The sequence below is a fragment of the Sphaeramia orbicularis genome, chromosome 16, assembly GCF_902148855.1.
Source record: "Sphaeramia orbicularis chromosome 16, fSphaOr1.1, whole genome shotgun sequence".
Taxonomy (NCBI): domain Eukaryota; kingdom Metazoa; phylum Chordata; class Actinopteri; order Kurtiformes; family Apogonidae; genus Sphaeramia; species Sphaeramia orbicularis.
This window is the reverse complement of record NC_043972.1, coordinates 34007018-34021840: the sequence shown is the minus strand read 5'-3', so window position 1 is coordinate 34021840 and position 14823 is coordinate 34007018. Positions and strand designations below refer to the sequence as shown.

General features: G+C 42.5%; 2 protein-coding genes across 3 annotated transcripts; both read left to right on the top strand.

Annotated features, from left to right (window-relative positions):
- The first annotated feature begins 413 nt into the window (after window positions 1-413).
- On the top strand, window positions 414-8086 carry LOC115435956 (sushi, von Willebrand factor type A, EGF and pentraxin domain-containing protein 1). The gene is given in 10 exon segments (XM_075353521.1): window positions 414-547; window positions 1824-1969; window positions 2379-2456; window positions 2459-2549; window positions 2551-2555; window positions 5582-5705; window positions 6296-6372; window positions 6814-6996; window positions 7168-7365; window positions 7487-8086. Coding segments are annotated over 10 exon segments (1104 nt in total). The 5' UTR covers window positions 414-428; the 3' UTR covers window positions 7570-8086.
- Window positions 8087-8346: 260 nt separating this feature from the next.
- On the top strand, window positions 8347-13107 carry LOC115435999 (zinc finger protein 236). 2 transcript variants are annotated; one of them, XM_030158672.1, is made up of 3 exons: window positions 8347-8404; window positions 9393-11893; window positions 12003-13107. In XM_030158672.1, the coding sequence occupies exons 2-3, from the start codon at window positions 10565-10567 to the stop codon at window positions 12369-12371; spliced, it is 1698 nt and encodes a 565-aa protein (XP_030014532.1). In that variant the 5' UTR covers window positions 8347-8404; window positions 9393-10564; the 3' UTR covers window positions 12372-13107. The 2 variants fall into 2 exon arrangements, with proteins under 2 accessions (XP_030014532.1, XP_030014533.1); XM_030158673.1 differs by lacking the exon at window positions 8347-8404 and adding an exon at window positions 8415-9066.
- Window positions 13108-14823: the final 1716 nt, after the last annotated feature.

Here is a 14823-nt window from a genome sequence, read left to right as displayed (position 1 = left end):
AGCTGAGGTAGAATAATGCACTACATTTATTTGTGAAATGCATGATCCTAATATATAACCTTGTTTATTCTGGCCTCCATTGTAATCGGTAGAATACAGACTCACTCAGTGGGGTGGAAGGATGTTTTAAAAAGCGAATGTTGCATTTACGACATCAGGGGGAAAAAACCCAGCCTTGCTTGTTTGCTTAAGTGCTTGTTTACTCCTGTTTGTTTGTCGCATGGGGGGGCGGACAGCTGGGCACATGTCATCCCCTTTATCTCCTGTCTCAACAGAAATGGGTGAAAGGTCCTTCATGCTGGAATTTTCCCCAATTCTATCCTCCTCAACACAAACCAGATGTGTGCGTGTTCCTGGGCTGTACCCTCGTACTCTCCCTCTCGTTGCTCCCCCCCTCCCCTCCCACCCTTTGTTCCCCTTCCTTAAAAATGCTGTGTCTGCACGTCCCTCCCTCATATCGTCTCAGGCCTGGCTTCAAGGATGGACTGTGCCCTGCTTCTCTTGTCCCTGTGGGCTCTGACTGGAACCGTGTCTCTGCAGGCTGCAGGTAAGCCCTCTGACTTTATCCATCACTCACACCTGGAACAGTATTGAACCCACTGAAGTGTAACTAAATACTGCAGATTAATGAGGAATGACCTTTACCTTTACTAGTTCAGTGTCCTTAATAAATGCAATTACTGCACAGCTGGACTTTCTACTGCATTGGATTTTAATGAGCAGAGAAGAATAGAGTTGATTGATATGTTTTTTCATTGCCAATGGCATATATTAGTGATTAAGGAATGTAAATTTTGTAGTAAAAATAAAAATCCTGGTGTCAAAATTTAGAATAACACAAACTTGAGCACAAAAAATTTGATGCAAGGCCTTTGAGTTCATGTTTCATTAAAAGTGAACTTGTCATTTTCTTTAGGAAAAAGTGCAGGAAACTACCAGCATGCAAATTTTCAACAAAAAAATTATAATAAAGAAAGAAAAACTGTATTTGCTTAAATGTGCACCAGAAATGTAATCTTAATTACAAATATCACTTCACTCAGTGCAAAGTGAGAGATTATAAATTAATTTACAAGAACAGGAGAGTACAGATAATGATTGAAAGTGCTGAATAATGGATCTGATAATGGCCAATAACCTGTACAAATGGTCATGTGACCAGGTGTATGTTCTGTACAGTATGTCTCCATGCAGAGCTTGGGTGATCATGTGTATGTTCAAGCACAGACCATGTGTGTTTGGCTGGAAAAAGCGGTCACATGTACTGTAGGTTGCATGAATACAGTAGTACACATGTTCACTTTCTTAGAAATGAAGGATGGGGAACCCTGTTTCCCCCTTTTCCTCGCCTCCTCTGTTTATTGCAAATGTTCTGGACATTGAGGGTGTGTCAGTGCAATATAAACTAAGTGCAGGATTTGGGTTTATGATGTGTGATGGGATACATATGGAGAAATGAGGGGGATGAGAGTTGCAGTAACTGAAAGTATGTAGATGGGCTGATCCAGAACAGTATATCGAGAACATTTTGAACTTGAAGAAAAAAAGGCAAGGAGGTACTTCCTTTCAATAAGATAAACTAGATTGAATAGTGAAGAGTAATAAAGCCTTCATCCTCATCAGCAGCCTGGGTGGCAAATGTTTTACTTGGCCACCCACATCGAATTTACTTTCTTTCAAACAGAAAACAAGACCGAATCAGCCAAACCAAATCTCATTATGGCTCTAGTGTTGCCATTTTTACAAGGGTCATGAATGGAGTGGAAGTAAACAAAGGGGTAATTACTGTGACGGTGTGATAGTGTGTTGTGGTATCACAACAGGGTCATGTCCGGAGAGGACTTCTGGGAGAGGAGAGAAGGGAGGACGTGCCCTCGGCCCTGCAAATCCGACAAAGACTGTGGCAGCAAGCGCCAATGTCTGTGTGACGGCCAGTGTGGTCTCAGCTGTGTGGCTCCAGGTAACTATTTGTATGCATGTGTGTCCTCAGTTGCCAGCATGAACACCATTGTGGACTCGGCCATTAAAAGTGTTGGTTTGTACACACAGCGTGCCAACATACATCTGAATGTTGTTGTTATTTTTTTTCCAGGAAAATAAAATAAAGCCTTGGTTATGAACAGAACCTGGCTCAAACTGCACCCTACCCCAGTGCTGAACACAAGCTTTTTATTATGCTTGTTTGGTGTTAAAGAGGGCACTGTGCACAGATCCAGTTTAGTTACACAACCTCATTAGTGCCCTTTTAAAATGCTTTAGTGTTAACCATTTCATTTGTCTACCACTGGGAACAATCACACACTTTCTGAGTATTGTTTTTTTTCCCCGTCTCTCACTCTTGTCCTTCTGATCATGTCCTTTCTCTTAGGTCGTACTTGGTCCATGGCCTTAACCCATAGTGAAAACTCCATATCTCGCCTCCCTCTCTCCTACTCAATCCTTTTCTGCCCTGCTCGAGTGCGCTGTAAGCCAGGATTCACATTGCCAGTGGCTTGGATGCTCTATTCGCGTTGTCAAGGTGACCGACAATGGAGTGGGATGAGCCGTTTGCACAGGTGGGATTAAGTAACTAAATTACTTTTTATTTCTTGCTCAATCTCTGCTATTCCTGAAGCATCTATTCTAAAGTATAAGTAAAACAGACAATGAACGTCATCTAAAGGACTGTTAAAAACTGATTTTACAATAGTATGTCTCTTTAATAAAGACAACAGGTACGTTGTCTGTAGACAGTGTAACGGTAGCTCTCTGTGACAGATAGAGAGGAAATGAAAGTAACATTTGGGATTGAAACCCCTCTGTGATCATGTCGACTGAGAATCTGAACCACTGGGATCTATTCTCCTTGTCACCATAGCAACCAGAACTGCTCAAATTGGCCGTCTGAAGGTTTGTAGGGCTGAACTTTTGATAAGATTAAAGAGGAGAGGAACACCAAGGACATACTGGATGATGCTGTCTGTGTTAACATACAGCAATGTATAAATATTTATTTGTGCTACTATATATATGTGTAGGAAATAATATTTAATCCCTCTTAGGCTGTATCTTGTGTTGTTTGTGTTTTTGAGGCCTTCATACAGTCACTAAGGAGGAGGGAAAAAATGGTGAGTTGGACCTTTCTGGTTTGTTTTTGAAAGACAGACACAATAAACTGACATTTAGAATGATATGAAATACCAAAAAACTTAACATTTAACACAAATTAATTCCATCAAATCATTTGATCTGTCTCAGTTTTCATATCATAAAGGTCAGCACGATCTGTGATAAACATGGGTTTCCACTGTCCTTAATACACCTGTTCAGGCAGAGCTGTAAACATAATGTAACAAACCACTGGTTTGCTAAAAATCATTCAAAACACAAACTGCGTGAGCTAATGAAAGGTACCATTGTGTCCTGAGATTGAGGGTAAAATACTTCTGTCAAACAGACAAAAATGGGTAAAACCTGTAAAGGTTGCTGACAAAAGACAAAAAGTGGTCTACTGCTGTGCATCCTTATTACCTCCACTGCAGTGCCATACGGCTGCACAGTAGCACAAGCAAAGCTATCAATAATTCTTAGCCCCTAGAACATCTCATCACTATACAGCACTTGAAAATATTGTTGTCGTTCATTGTTTTTGTCAAACTGTCAGCTCTGATAAAAACACTACAGTTTCAGCTTTAAAGATCTGAGAATTGTTGCATTAATCACACAACAGGAGCTACAGTAAACATGCTTTCATAGAAATTCTGAACCCAGCTGGGTCCTGGTGTCCCCTTGAGACGTTTTATCTACTCAAAGATGTAAAATCAGGATACGATGATTCTCAGCTCTCGTGGAGTAGCTTCATGCTGAGAAACGGGCAGAAGGTAGGTGGGTTTTGAACGAATGGTAGTGTTAATATTGTGTGTCCTTCGCATGTGTGTTTGAGTGTGAGTTGAGCTCCTTCATGCCTGTTGTGAGGCAGTGGGCGGCCGATCACCGTCAAAGTGGCACAGAGCTGTGTGTACACAGTCTGAGTGTGAATATGTGTCTGCGCTTGTGCATGAGACAGTGTGTTTATCGAAGAGAGGTGCAGAGGTACATTTTTCTGTATACATTAGATGTGTATGTGTAGGGGGTGGATTGCACATGTGTCGCAGAGTTTGTGTGTGGTGTGTGTGTGTGTGTGTGAATGTGTGTGTGTGTGTGTGTGTGTGTGTGTGTGTGTGTGTGTGTGTGTGTGTGTGTGGGCGACAGATCACAGTCAGGAGAGTCAGAGAGCTCTCTTGCTCATGCTGCTCCAGGCTTTTCTGTTCCCTGTTCTCCTCTCCTCTGCTCTCTTCCTCTTCTTCCTCCTATCCTCTTTTCCTCTCATCTCTTTCTCCTCTCATCCTCTTCCATCTGAGGCCTCTGATAAGGTCTCTCTCTACAATGGGAGCCAAGGACAAGCATGCAGCTCTAGGCTATTTAGTTTGTTCTGTGTGCATGCATCTGTGTGTGTGTTTATGTGAGGAAAAACAGAGGGAAAATGCAGAAAGGGGTGATATTAAGCCTGGCTGGACCTTAACATCTTTCAGAATCCACTACTTAACATAACAGTTCATTCAAAAACAGATTTATATTTTTATTAAATAGATGAGCTCTATACCTGCTTCATAGCAGTTTTGTGCTGCAGTCTGTGTGGGTGGCATCGGTGCGAGGCAGGAGAAGGGCGGTATGTGAAAACAGAACTCAGCTTCGGGCTCTCATCCACAGCCAAACAGAATCGTAACTCTCCATCTCCCATAGGTCCCTTACATTCTTATATTAATGTTGTTTGGTTTCAGATACCTAAGACTGCCCTCAGGCTAGAGCTGTCTCTGCCTTTCAAAGCTGTGTTCAGCTCGGCAGCCCCGCGTTTGATGGAGCACGGGTCGCTCCAGCCTCTCTCCAAGCACCACTCTTGATATTTATATTTCCACAAGCGTGAGGTACTCAAACGTCCAGGAATGAACAGTGCCAGGTGTTATACAATCACATATATAGCTGTTTTGGAAAGTTGAGGGGCGGTGTTTCACCTGCTCATCGAACTTTGATTTATTACCTAAGAAGGGTTATTCCAACTTAAATAGAAAAAGACATTAGGTGAAACGCCTCTGTAGGTCACAAACTATATAAAATCCTTGGTTAATTTAAGTCAAATGAGGTAGCATGAAGGAAGTTCCTATTATTTTAAAGAGTAGAGTCATTACTCATGATGCTTAAAAGTTGCACCCCATAGTGTTATACAGCATATTATTATTGCATACCATTTTAGTACTGATGCTTGACAAGAGGGAGCTTGTGCAGTTTACTTGAGGATAAATATACTTGACACTCAATCTGCTGTTGTCTAATATAGTAGATTAAGGGTTACAATGCTGCAACTTCAATTTCCTTATAATTCAGGAATGCATATCATTATACTTCAATTTTGTTTCTACCATACAGAAATACATCCTGATCTACTGAAACTTTTTAAAATTATGATAATCACAAATGAAGAAAAGCTGCCTGGAAAAAAATCTAAAAGAGGAACAAGGTGATGACACTGTTACTTCTTTCTCTTCCGCTTTTCTCTAACCTACAGAGACTCAGCCACCTGAACCAGCTGCTGCCAAAACCTGCCCTCTGCCTCCAGATGTGATTGACACCTTCAACATCCAGGGAGACGCAACAGTAGGAACCTCCATCCGTTACAGCTGCCAGTCTGGGTGAGAGATAGAGATAGATAGATAGATAGATAGATAGAGAGAGAGAGAGAGAGAGAGAGAGAGAGAGAGAGAGAGAGAGAGGAGCGAGAGAGGATGATGGGGACAGGGTTGAAGAGAGGAGGTTAAGGTTGTAAGTGTGTAGGGAAAAAAAGCTCTGAAAACCTAAAATGGCATGAAGGTAGAAACGGAGGAAGTGTGAGGACAGAGATGGAGTGTGAAGAAGAGAGAGGGAGTGAAGGGAGAGCTTGAATACTGGAGGTGTTGAGGAACGACGGGTGATGACTGATGAATGACAGGAAATTCATTTTGATCTCTCAGCTGACGATCTCTCCATTGAGCTAACTAGGTCATTACAGTCTAATCTTGTATTGACTCCCCTTTACACACTGACTCATCCACAGGATAAGATGAGCCTGAGTGGATATGTCAGCCAGAACTGTGCACACATAAAATGTAGACACTCTGAAAGAGAGGTGTAGTGAAAAGAAATGATTTGCACCTTTTTTTTTCATCACTTCTATTTAGATGAGGTTCTTCAGCTGTGTATACTGTACGTGAATCCTCACCTCTCTCCTCTTTCTCTCCTGCAGAGCGGATATAGTAGGGAGCAGTGAAAATTTCTGTCAGGAAAACCAGACCTGGCAGTATCCTCACCCTATCTGTAAAAGTAAGTGGGCAGTGTCTATAATACAGTATAATATAGTGACCATATGCATGTGTGTTACTTCATCTTCACACTCAGAGGATGAATGAGTTAAAGGACTTAGACTGTATAGAGAAGACTGAACAACCTGCCTTTAGAATGTAAAGCTAAATAAGACAGTAATTGTATATGTGTGCATGTGATCCTATATGTGTGCAAATGTGTAACAAAAAAACAAAAAAAACAAAAAACTGTTAAAGCAGCAAACACAAGTGTACAGACCCTCCAGCCTTCGGCACCACCTGTTCTGTCTTACAGTGCTTTCTGCCATCTTGTGGCTGAAACTAATATTGCATGGCCTTCTCTATGGTGGGAAATAACAGAGGACTTTTTAGTCATGCTATAAGGAATATGACTGATCTGTGCTTTTAGGGAAAATACTAAGATTGACCTGCTCTTTTACAGTGGTGTACTGCCAGCCTCCTCGAGAAGTAGAACATGGCTATGTGGTGGCTGTCCAGAAGACTGAATATGAAGTGGGCTTTGACATCCACTACCTTTGTAAAAAGAACTTCCTGCTAGATGGACCCCAGAAGGTCACCTGCCTCCCAAATGGCAGCTGGAGTGAATCACCCCCCTACTGCAGAAGTAAATGAGATGCTCTCAGTAGCAGTGAAACTTAACCATTCAAACCAAAGAATTCTTAAAACATTCAGTATATAAATCAAAATACACAGACTACTTAATTAAACTGTCCTTGACTAAATTCTTATTTCATATTCACAATATTCTGTCATGCATTGTTGTCAAATTTCACAGCTCGCTGTCTTATTCCTGCTGAGCGAAGCCGAGTGATGATTGGTGGGGTGAAGCGATGGCCTTTTGATATTACTGATGCCATGGTTCCTCATGGGGAAAATGTGATGTTTTACTGCAAGCATCCCCAGAAGCAGTGCAGCACCACAGCATCTCAGACCTGCTTCGATGGAAAACTGCAGCCACCCGCTTGCTACCTTGGTAAACTCAACCCCCCCTCCTTCCCTCCCTCCCACCCACCTCTTCTTTCTTGCTTTCTTGTTCCTATTTTTTAAGAGTAGTTCAAGTATTTTCAGTATTCTTGTACTCTTTGTTTTTTTAGAGCCTACGTGGTTGCAGTATAAACTCTTCCCCCATCGGCTGGTGTCAGAGATTGAAGCTTGTGAGCCTGATGAGACAGAGTGATGACCTGCACGTCTGACCTTGACCCACCACAACATTCATGACAGTGTGCCACAATATGAGCACCTCCTGACACACCAGCACCCTATGCACCACCCCTAGCTGAGCAGCTTCGCTTATCTATACTATGATAAAGGTCTTTTAGACACTGAAATATTTCCCACAGTGATCTTGTGGATCTGCAGGCTATGCTGTCTTCTCCCGTGCTCATGGGTCACGTTCTCCTGCATATTATTAAACTGCAGACATAAATATGACCCACAAACCTACAGTTATTACTTTGATCCTCCACAGCTTGTGTCAGTGGATTTGGTAGAGATGCCATCCATATGTCTAATGTTGATGTTTATGCAGTATACAAGCAAAACCAGTTATGTCTGAGAAGGTACACAATCTTCATACTGACTCTGTGATACCTCACTGTGTGATTTTTCTTTTCTTATCTGAGTCTGACGCAGCAAGTCTTAAGGCTTGTAAGTTTTAATGGTGTGAGTGATTTAAAATAAAATAATGTGGAAAGAAAAAAGGTTTGATCCATCTCTTCTAGTGCATGTGTGTGTGTCACATGAAGTCCAAGAAGGTGAGTCCAGGTCCATTTGGCTGAATCCTCTTCATCCCTGTCTTGCTGTGTCCTGCCTCTCCTCCTCTCCCTCACACAGCCTCTCTTTGCAGGCTGCAGGTTCTACCATAGTCATAGGCTGAACATGGCTACTGGTCGGACCCGGTAGGCTGCGACACCATAGCAACTCCCCTTGACCCCTCCCTCCCTCAGCATTCGCAGCATCACCCTTTACACTGCACAGTCATATTTGGTCCTCCGGAAATATCCACAGCTCGGGTAAGCCAGTCCCTATGCAGCGAGCGTATGGGTGGAGTATAGTTTAAAATACAGTTTTAAATGTATCGAAAGCGTGTCCGGCGCATCTTCCGCCGGCTCTGACAGCGGGGCTGCAATAAATGACAGCGCGCCGGGAAAGTTTGTCCTAAAGCTGCCGGGTTGCGCTTTCGGTGTCTCGGACCTTCGGCTCTAAAATGGCTGGCTGTAGGTCCGAGGAAGCTCCGGCACAAAAGGGAAGGATCCGCTCCACACCGCGACTGTCTGTAAATATACACGTTTCTCTACTCCAAGCGACGCGTTAGTGATGGCGTTGTCCCAGGTCCGAGAGCTGTCAAGACGCACACGCTCCATTCTAATCCTGGCATTTTCGGACCGTGGACTGTGCGTAATGGCGTCCTCCACGGACACTACTCCTCGGTCGCAAATTTTAACCACACAAATCAGGCTAGTATTTACAAATGATGTGGAATCTGAATAATATTCAGAGGTTTTAGTTTAGGATGAAGCGTTTTGGTGGGTTTATGTTGCATGTGGATGGTACAAGTCTTTCGCTCACATCATCCAGAGCCTCCTGTTCTCCCGTGCGTTTCTCTGAATGATCGGTGACTCGGGTCGACCCCCCGGGATGAAATTCGCTGAGCTATTATTTAGGATCATACAAGGTATCTGTCCAACACAAGGAACTGGGCCGGTGTGTTGTACAGGGGGTCATGTATCATATCGGACTGAGAAATAAGGTATAGGGGATGATCTGCTTGATCTGACAGGCTGCTAGAAATACTAGAGAATCGATGATGATCATTGGCTTTATGTACTAAAGTTGACCCCAATAATCACCACACTTTCAGTTCCCTCATCCAACCCCAGAAATGTATTTTATCCCCTTCTTATAATACAGATTAATACAGATATACATTTAATTGTTTTAATTCTGTTTTCATTTTGGTACTCTAAGGATCTGATTTAATATTACATCCTTGTTTTGCAGAAATATAAATAGGTATGCCCCAAAATGGATTCTCAGTTGGCTACAGTCCTGACCAGTGGCAGCCTGGATGTCCAAAATGGCAGCCAGTGTACAGAGGGATCAGGACCAGTGACAGAGGTTTTCTTGGACCCAAAGGAAAAAACCTCACCCAATACAGTACCAGGTAACCTCCAGCCATGCCCTGTCAAAGCAGTGACCATCAGGCAAGACGCTCTATCAATCAATGGGAAAAAGCCAGAGGTGGGCGGGACTCCTAAGCCAGCCTCTCAGGAAACAAGTAAGATTGGTGGGTTCAGACAACCAATTACAGTAAAGACTGGAGTGCCTGTTCTGCGCAGCCAGCCAATCAGAATCAAAATTGTTGTTCCTCCACGGTGCAAGAGGCCAATCACAAACTCCAGAATCAGCCTGACCAAAGACTTTACTCACACACATTTTAAAAGATCTGTCCTGGTCACATCAGGGACAGTGATCAGAGATAAAAACAGAAGTAAGACCCAAATGTCTGCTGTTAAAAATGAAGCAGAGATCAAGGACATCACTTGTAAAATGACTGAAGAACCTAAAGCAGAATCATTCCATGGCCAGGGGAGAATATGCAAAAAGACAGATGTTTTGGATGAGAAAATTATCCACACTGATAAGTCAGAAACGTCTTTTATCGCCAGCACTAGTACAATTAAAATACTAAGCCAACGGGAGATTAAAGAAGAAAATACAGAGAGAGAACTGGAGAAAAAGATTCCTTTAATTTTGCAAGAAATGGACTTGCAGACTTGTAAGCTTGATGCGGTAGGAACTGACGAACAGACAGAACCACTGGACCTGAGTATGCCTAAGAAAAGAGAGAGCAGAGAGAGGAGATATGGACGTTTTCTGGATGATTCTGGCTGTGAGAGTTCACTGATTATGGAGGTGGATGAGTATGAGGGAGAAGGAGACAGAGACATAGTGGAAGAGGATGACAATGATGAACAAGCCTCTGTGTTCTGCGTTGATGGCGCAGATACACTGGAGGACTCACGCCTGTCTCCCTCTTTCTTGCTACCTCTGTGTTTACCTCTCTTTCTTCAATAGACTGTGACACCGAAAACCTTCTTCTCATTGATGACCAGGGAATCCCGTATACTCTCAGTCCCGATGGACTCAAAGTGCCGCAAATCAGTTCTTCAATGTCCGAGGATCCTCAGTCAGATCAAGCTGATTCATTAGAGGGCGAGAAACAGGGGTCGTCACAGATGGCCACATTAGCAGGCCCTAGCCTCAGCCAAAGTTCAGATACTGCACTAAATGCACCTTCCGATGAACCGAACCCTTCACCAGCCTCAGCAACCGCTTCACCATCTCCGAGAGATCAGCTGACAGCAAACTCAGATTCCTCTAAGGCACCAGAGCCAAGTGCTAAATCTGTTCAGGAGGCTAACACTGTTCTGTCCCAGACCTCTGGGATATCAGTCCCGAACCAACCCATCCAGATCCTCGCAAACCCTCCCAGCAACACTCCTATTCTCCTCCTGTCATCCCCTTCATCCTCCCCTCAGCTCTCCTCCACTCCGGTGGGTCTCTCACTCCCCCTTACTGTCTCTCAGACCTCGTCTGGTGCTTCTGCTCCGATGTTCCTTCTCTTTTCCTCTGTACCCTCCTCCTCAGGTGAGTCCACCTCTACCTCCACTCCTATCGCTGTCCTTGACCCTTCGACCGGTCAGCTTTCACAGATCACTGCGTCCTCAGCCCCGGTGTCCCTTCCACTACCCTCTGGTCAGATGAGCACACTTGGATCACCTCTGCCCACGCTGTCACACCCCGTCATCAGACTGAGCCCCAATAACCCACCTGTCATCCTTTCAGGAGTGAATAATGTAAACCCTGTTCTCAGCTCTCTTGCTGTTACTTCACCCTCCCCGGTGCTCCAGAACGACCACCAAAACTCTTCCAATGGATCCATTCAAACCATAACTCCGCTCATTCATACTCAAATAAGTTCTTCCAACTCAAATCCTGGAACTGAAGCCATATCTGCTGAAGAAGTCTCTGATGAGAACAACAAGCCATCAGCTTTTACAGCATCCTCTCCACACACACAGCCTGCTAGTTTGACCTATGACCCCTTAGCTCAGCCCAGCACGGAGGAAGAAGTCAAATCACCGGCCTCAGAGCCCAAATTCGATTCCTCTGACCTGCAGCCTGATCATTTACCTCTGGAGGACCATCTGTATTTCTCCAACTCTGCTGCTCCTCCCTCCCCTCCTATCGGACCCATTCTCTCTTCCACCAAACTCGACCCACTCGACCCACTTGACTCACTTGACCCACTCGATCCTCTCTCCCCAGCAGAGTCACCCAACACCATGAACTCCCGCAGGGTGCTGTACTGCCAGCTGTGCCCACGGGTCTTCTTTTACCTCTCCGATCTTGAGCGACACGCTATCACTCACTCGCAAAAGAAGCCTCATGTTTGCCAGCAGTGTGGCAAAGCCTTTAAACGTTCCAGCCATCTGCAGGTCAGTGCTCACTTATTAACATCATTTTTGTAAATGTAGAAGTTAAGACCAAATGATGATAATGATTGATCAGTGTAATTAAAATACATGTTGTTCTTTTTATTGACAGAGACACAAGCACATCCATACAGGCCAGAGGAACTTTGTGTGCCCCATCTGCGCCAAACGCTTCAGGGAGGCTGGTGAGCTGCAGCGCCACCAAAGGGTACACACTGGAGAGAAACCCTACCAGTGCCAGCTCTGCCACACACGCTTTGCAGAGCGCAACACACTACGCCGACACACCAAACGCAAACACCCTTACCACCAAGTAGCCATGGAAATGTTGAGTGAAAGAAGAAACGGAGGAGGCGGAGGCAACAGAGGGGATGGAGGAGGCGGTGGTGGATCTGGAGTACAGGAAGAAGAAGAGAGTGCAGAATGGTACAGCTCCACTGTGTCCAACTTGGAGAACTCAGAGTCTGAAACAGAAACTTAAAAAACTGAAACCTGAAGGGGAGTATTACGAGATGAAGAGTTAAGAAAGACTCCGATCAGACACTCAACTTTCCCCTGTTTGAAAACATATTTATTAACATTCAGAGGAGGGAGCACTTGCAATATTTATTTCAGTTTTTTGATAATAATTTATTTTTATGAATGTATATTATTCCAGTTCCATAAAATAGGGCCAAAAACGAAGGCTTCAAAGTCATACATGATTTTGAATTAGCCCTCTTATAGTAAAAAGATATATTAAAGGGAAAAGTCCTACTTTCAGTCATATTTTGTATGTGTTGAAAATATCAATTACACGTCTAACCTGACCTTGTGAATTTGCATTCCCATACAATCCATAAAATATGTAAAACCCTAAAGTGCTCAGAAAAGAAGGCTAACTTATTAACTCTAAACAATTGTCTGCTTTAGTTGTATATATAGAGTACTATTTGTAAGAGCTGCACTATCTTATGTGAAAGATGTAATCTATCTTTCTTACTGTCAGAGACACTGTGAGTCATTTGCACTTCTTTTATTTGAACTCAATATTTACTATTTTTTACATTGTGAAAGCTTAAGTTTTTATTTTGTTGCCTGTTAACTTTATTGTATTTAAACCATATCATGTAAGAGTTTGACCAAATGTCATGAGTTATTCTGACATATATTCAGATATTTGTTTAATGTGAATTATGTTAACTTATTTCAATTAAATTTTACCCACTGTCACTGGATCATTGTCCTGATTTTTTCTTCCTGCTTTCAATATCTTCTCCATGCCGATCTTTAAAAATCAAAGTATTTTAAAATGCATAAAATGGTTTTAGTCACATCTTCATGGTTATGAACACCAGGTCAGGGTCTTGATCGTGAATTTGAATTAAGCTGATTATCTAGCCTTTTCTATATTAATCACCAATGACGGGATCAGGCTGTGTGGACCTTTGTGACTAGAAATAAAATTCAACATACCTGATATATATCTGCTGGGGCGTGCAAGTTGACCACTTGGACTGCCTCCAGGGAGTAATTGAGTTTGTAAGATAGTCTTCTGTTTTTTTTTCACTCTCAATTTTCTGCTCCATTTAAGCCACTGAGCCTAACAGAGCTAAGCCCAAGATAAGTTATTAAATACTGTATCGCTCAAATGACCGGACTGGGTTCTCCTGGCCATCCCATTCCTTATTTCTACACTGGACTTTGTGTGAACAAAGATGATTTGGCATGCTAAAAGACTTCGGCAATGCCCCATTGTATTTTAGTTTGGCAAGCTCACTTTTATAGAGGGTGAGCAGAAGAAAAGAGGTGTAAAGTGTGGATGAAAGGTTAACCAAGTAGTCCTGATGTAAAATGTGCCGCTGTGACAGACAGTTTTTGGTGTTAGGCGTGTTTCCTTGAAGAAACATCAGAAGCTTACTTTCATCATGTTACCTTTAACCCTGAAAGACCCACACAGCTGCCAGCAACCAAAAGCCTCTACTGATATAAAATGATAGATGACTTTTGAACCACTAATCTTATTCATACAAGTAAAGAGTTAAGGTAAAATACAGTTTCTCTGCTTTTCATCGGCATCAAATAAGACCCATTTGGACGTTCAGAGGCTCCGTAGTGAACATGGTAACACTGTCATCTTCTGTAACACTGATTCAACAGAAAACCTATATAGTTTGATAAATGACAGCAGTTGTAGATGATCTTTTTTAAGTTCAGTTAATGATATATGATATATATTTTACTGAAAAAGATGTGTTTTCTCTGTTTTTCTGAGTTTACGCTGAGCTTTTAGCTGGTGAAGAAACCTATTTTTCCCTGAAAAATGCAACATGTAGGGGATATTATGTAATAAAAGATGATAAATCACTGAGGAAAGGTTAAATGAGATGAAACATTTATTTGAAAGTTGCCAGAAAAATATTTCTAGTTCTTTAAGGGTTGACAGAATACACTGAATAACCTGCAGTTTATATACAATAGTGTGTATACATATTATACAATAACACATTACAGAGAATGCAATACACATGGTCTTCATGAGATATTACTATATGTTCTGTGAGACAGTGCACATTTTACAACCATCACAGATTATGGTATCAATATTACTGTTAAAAACAAGATACATTACACTTTGAACAAAAGTTTTGTGTATTTTTTCCTTTACACTGTGAGTACTGGTTTGAGATGAACATAAAAATGTGAACTTATCCTTCAATGTTTATGTATAAAGTGGTAATGAGCAGGCAAGTAGTGTGGTTATTTTACCTGTATACCACAGCTTTATTGTATTTCCCATTGGTATAATGACACACTAAAGTACATCTATATTGCAGTCCCTGTTATGATAGCCTCCTTGGTAATGTGATCATCTAAAGATTTAATGAACCGGTCTTGGTTCTTCTCCCAGTGCTAACTTCTAACCTTTTGCAGTATAAACTTACTGAACACTA

Bases quoted from the DNA above. Each gene is read 5' to 3' on its own strand.
- LOC115435999 (XM_030158672.1), top strand. From the start codon at position 10,565: ATGTCCGAGGATCCTCAGTCAGATCAAGCTGATTCATTAGAGGGCGAG. The intron at 11,894-12,002 runs GTCAGTGCTCAC...TTTTATTGACAG, and splicing joins AACGTTCCAGCCATCTGCAG to AGACACAAGCACATCCATAC.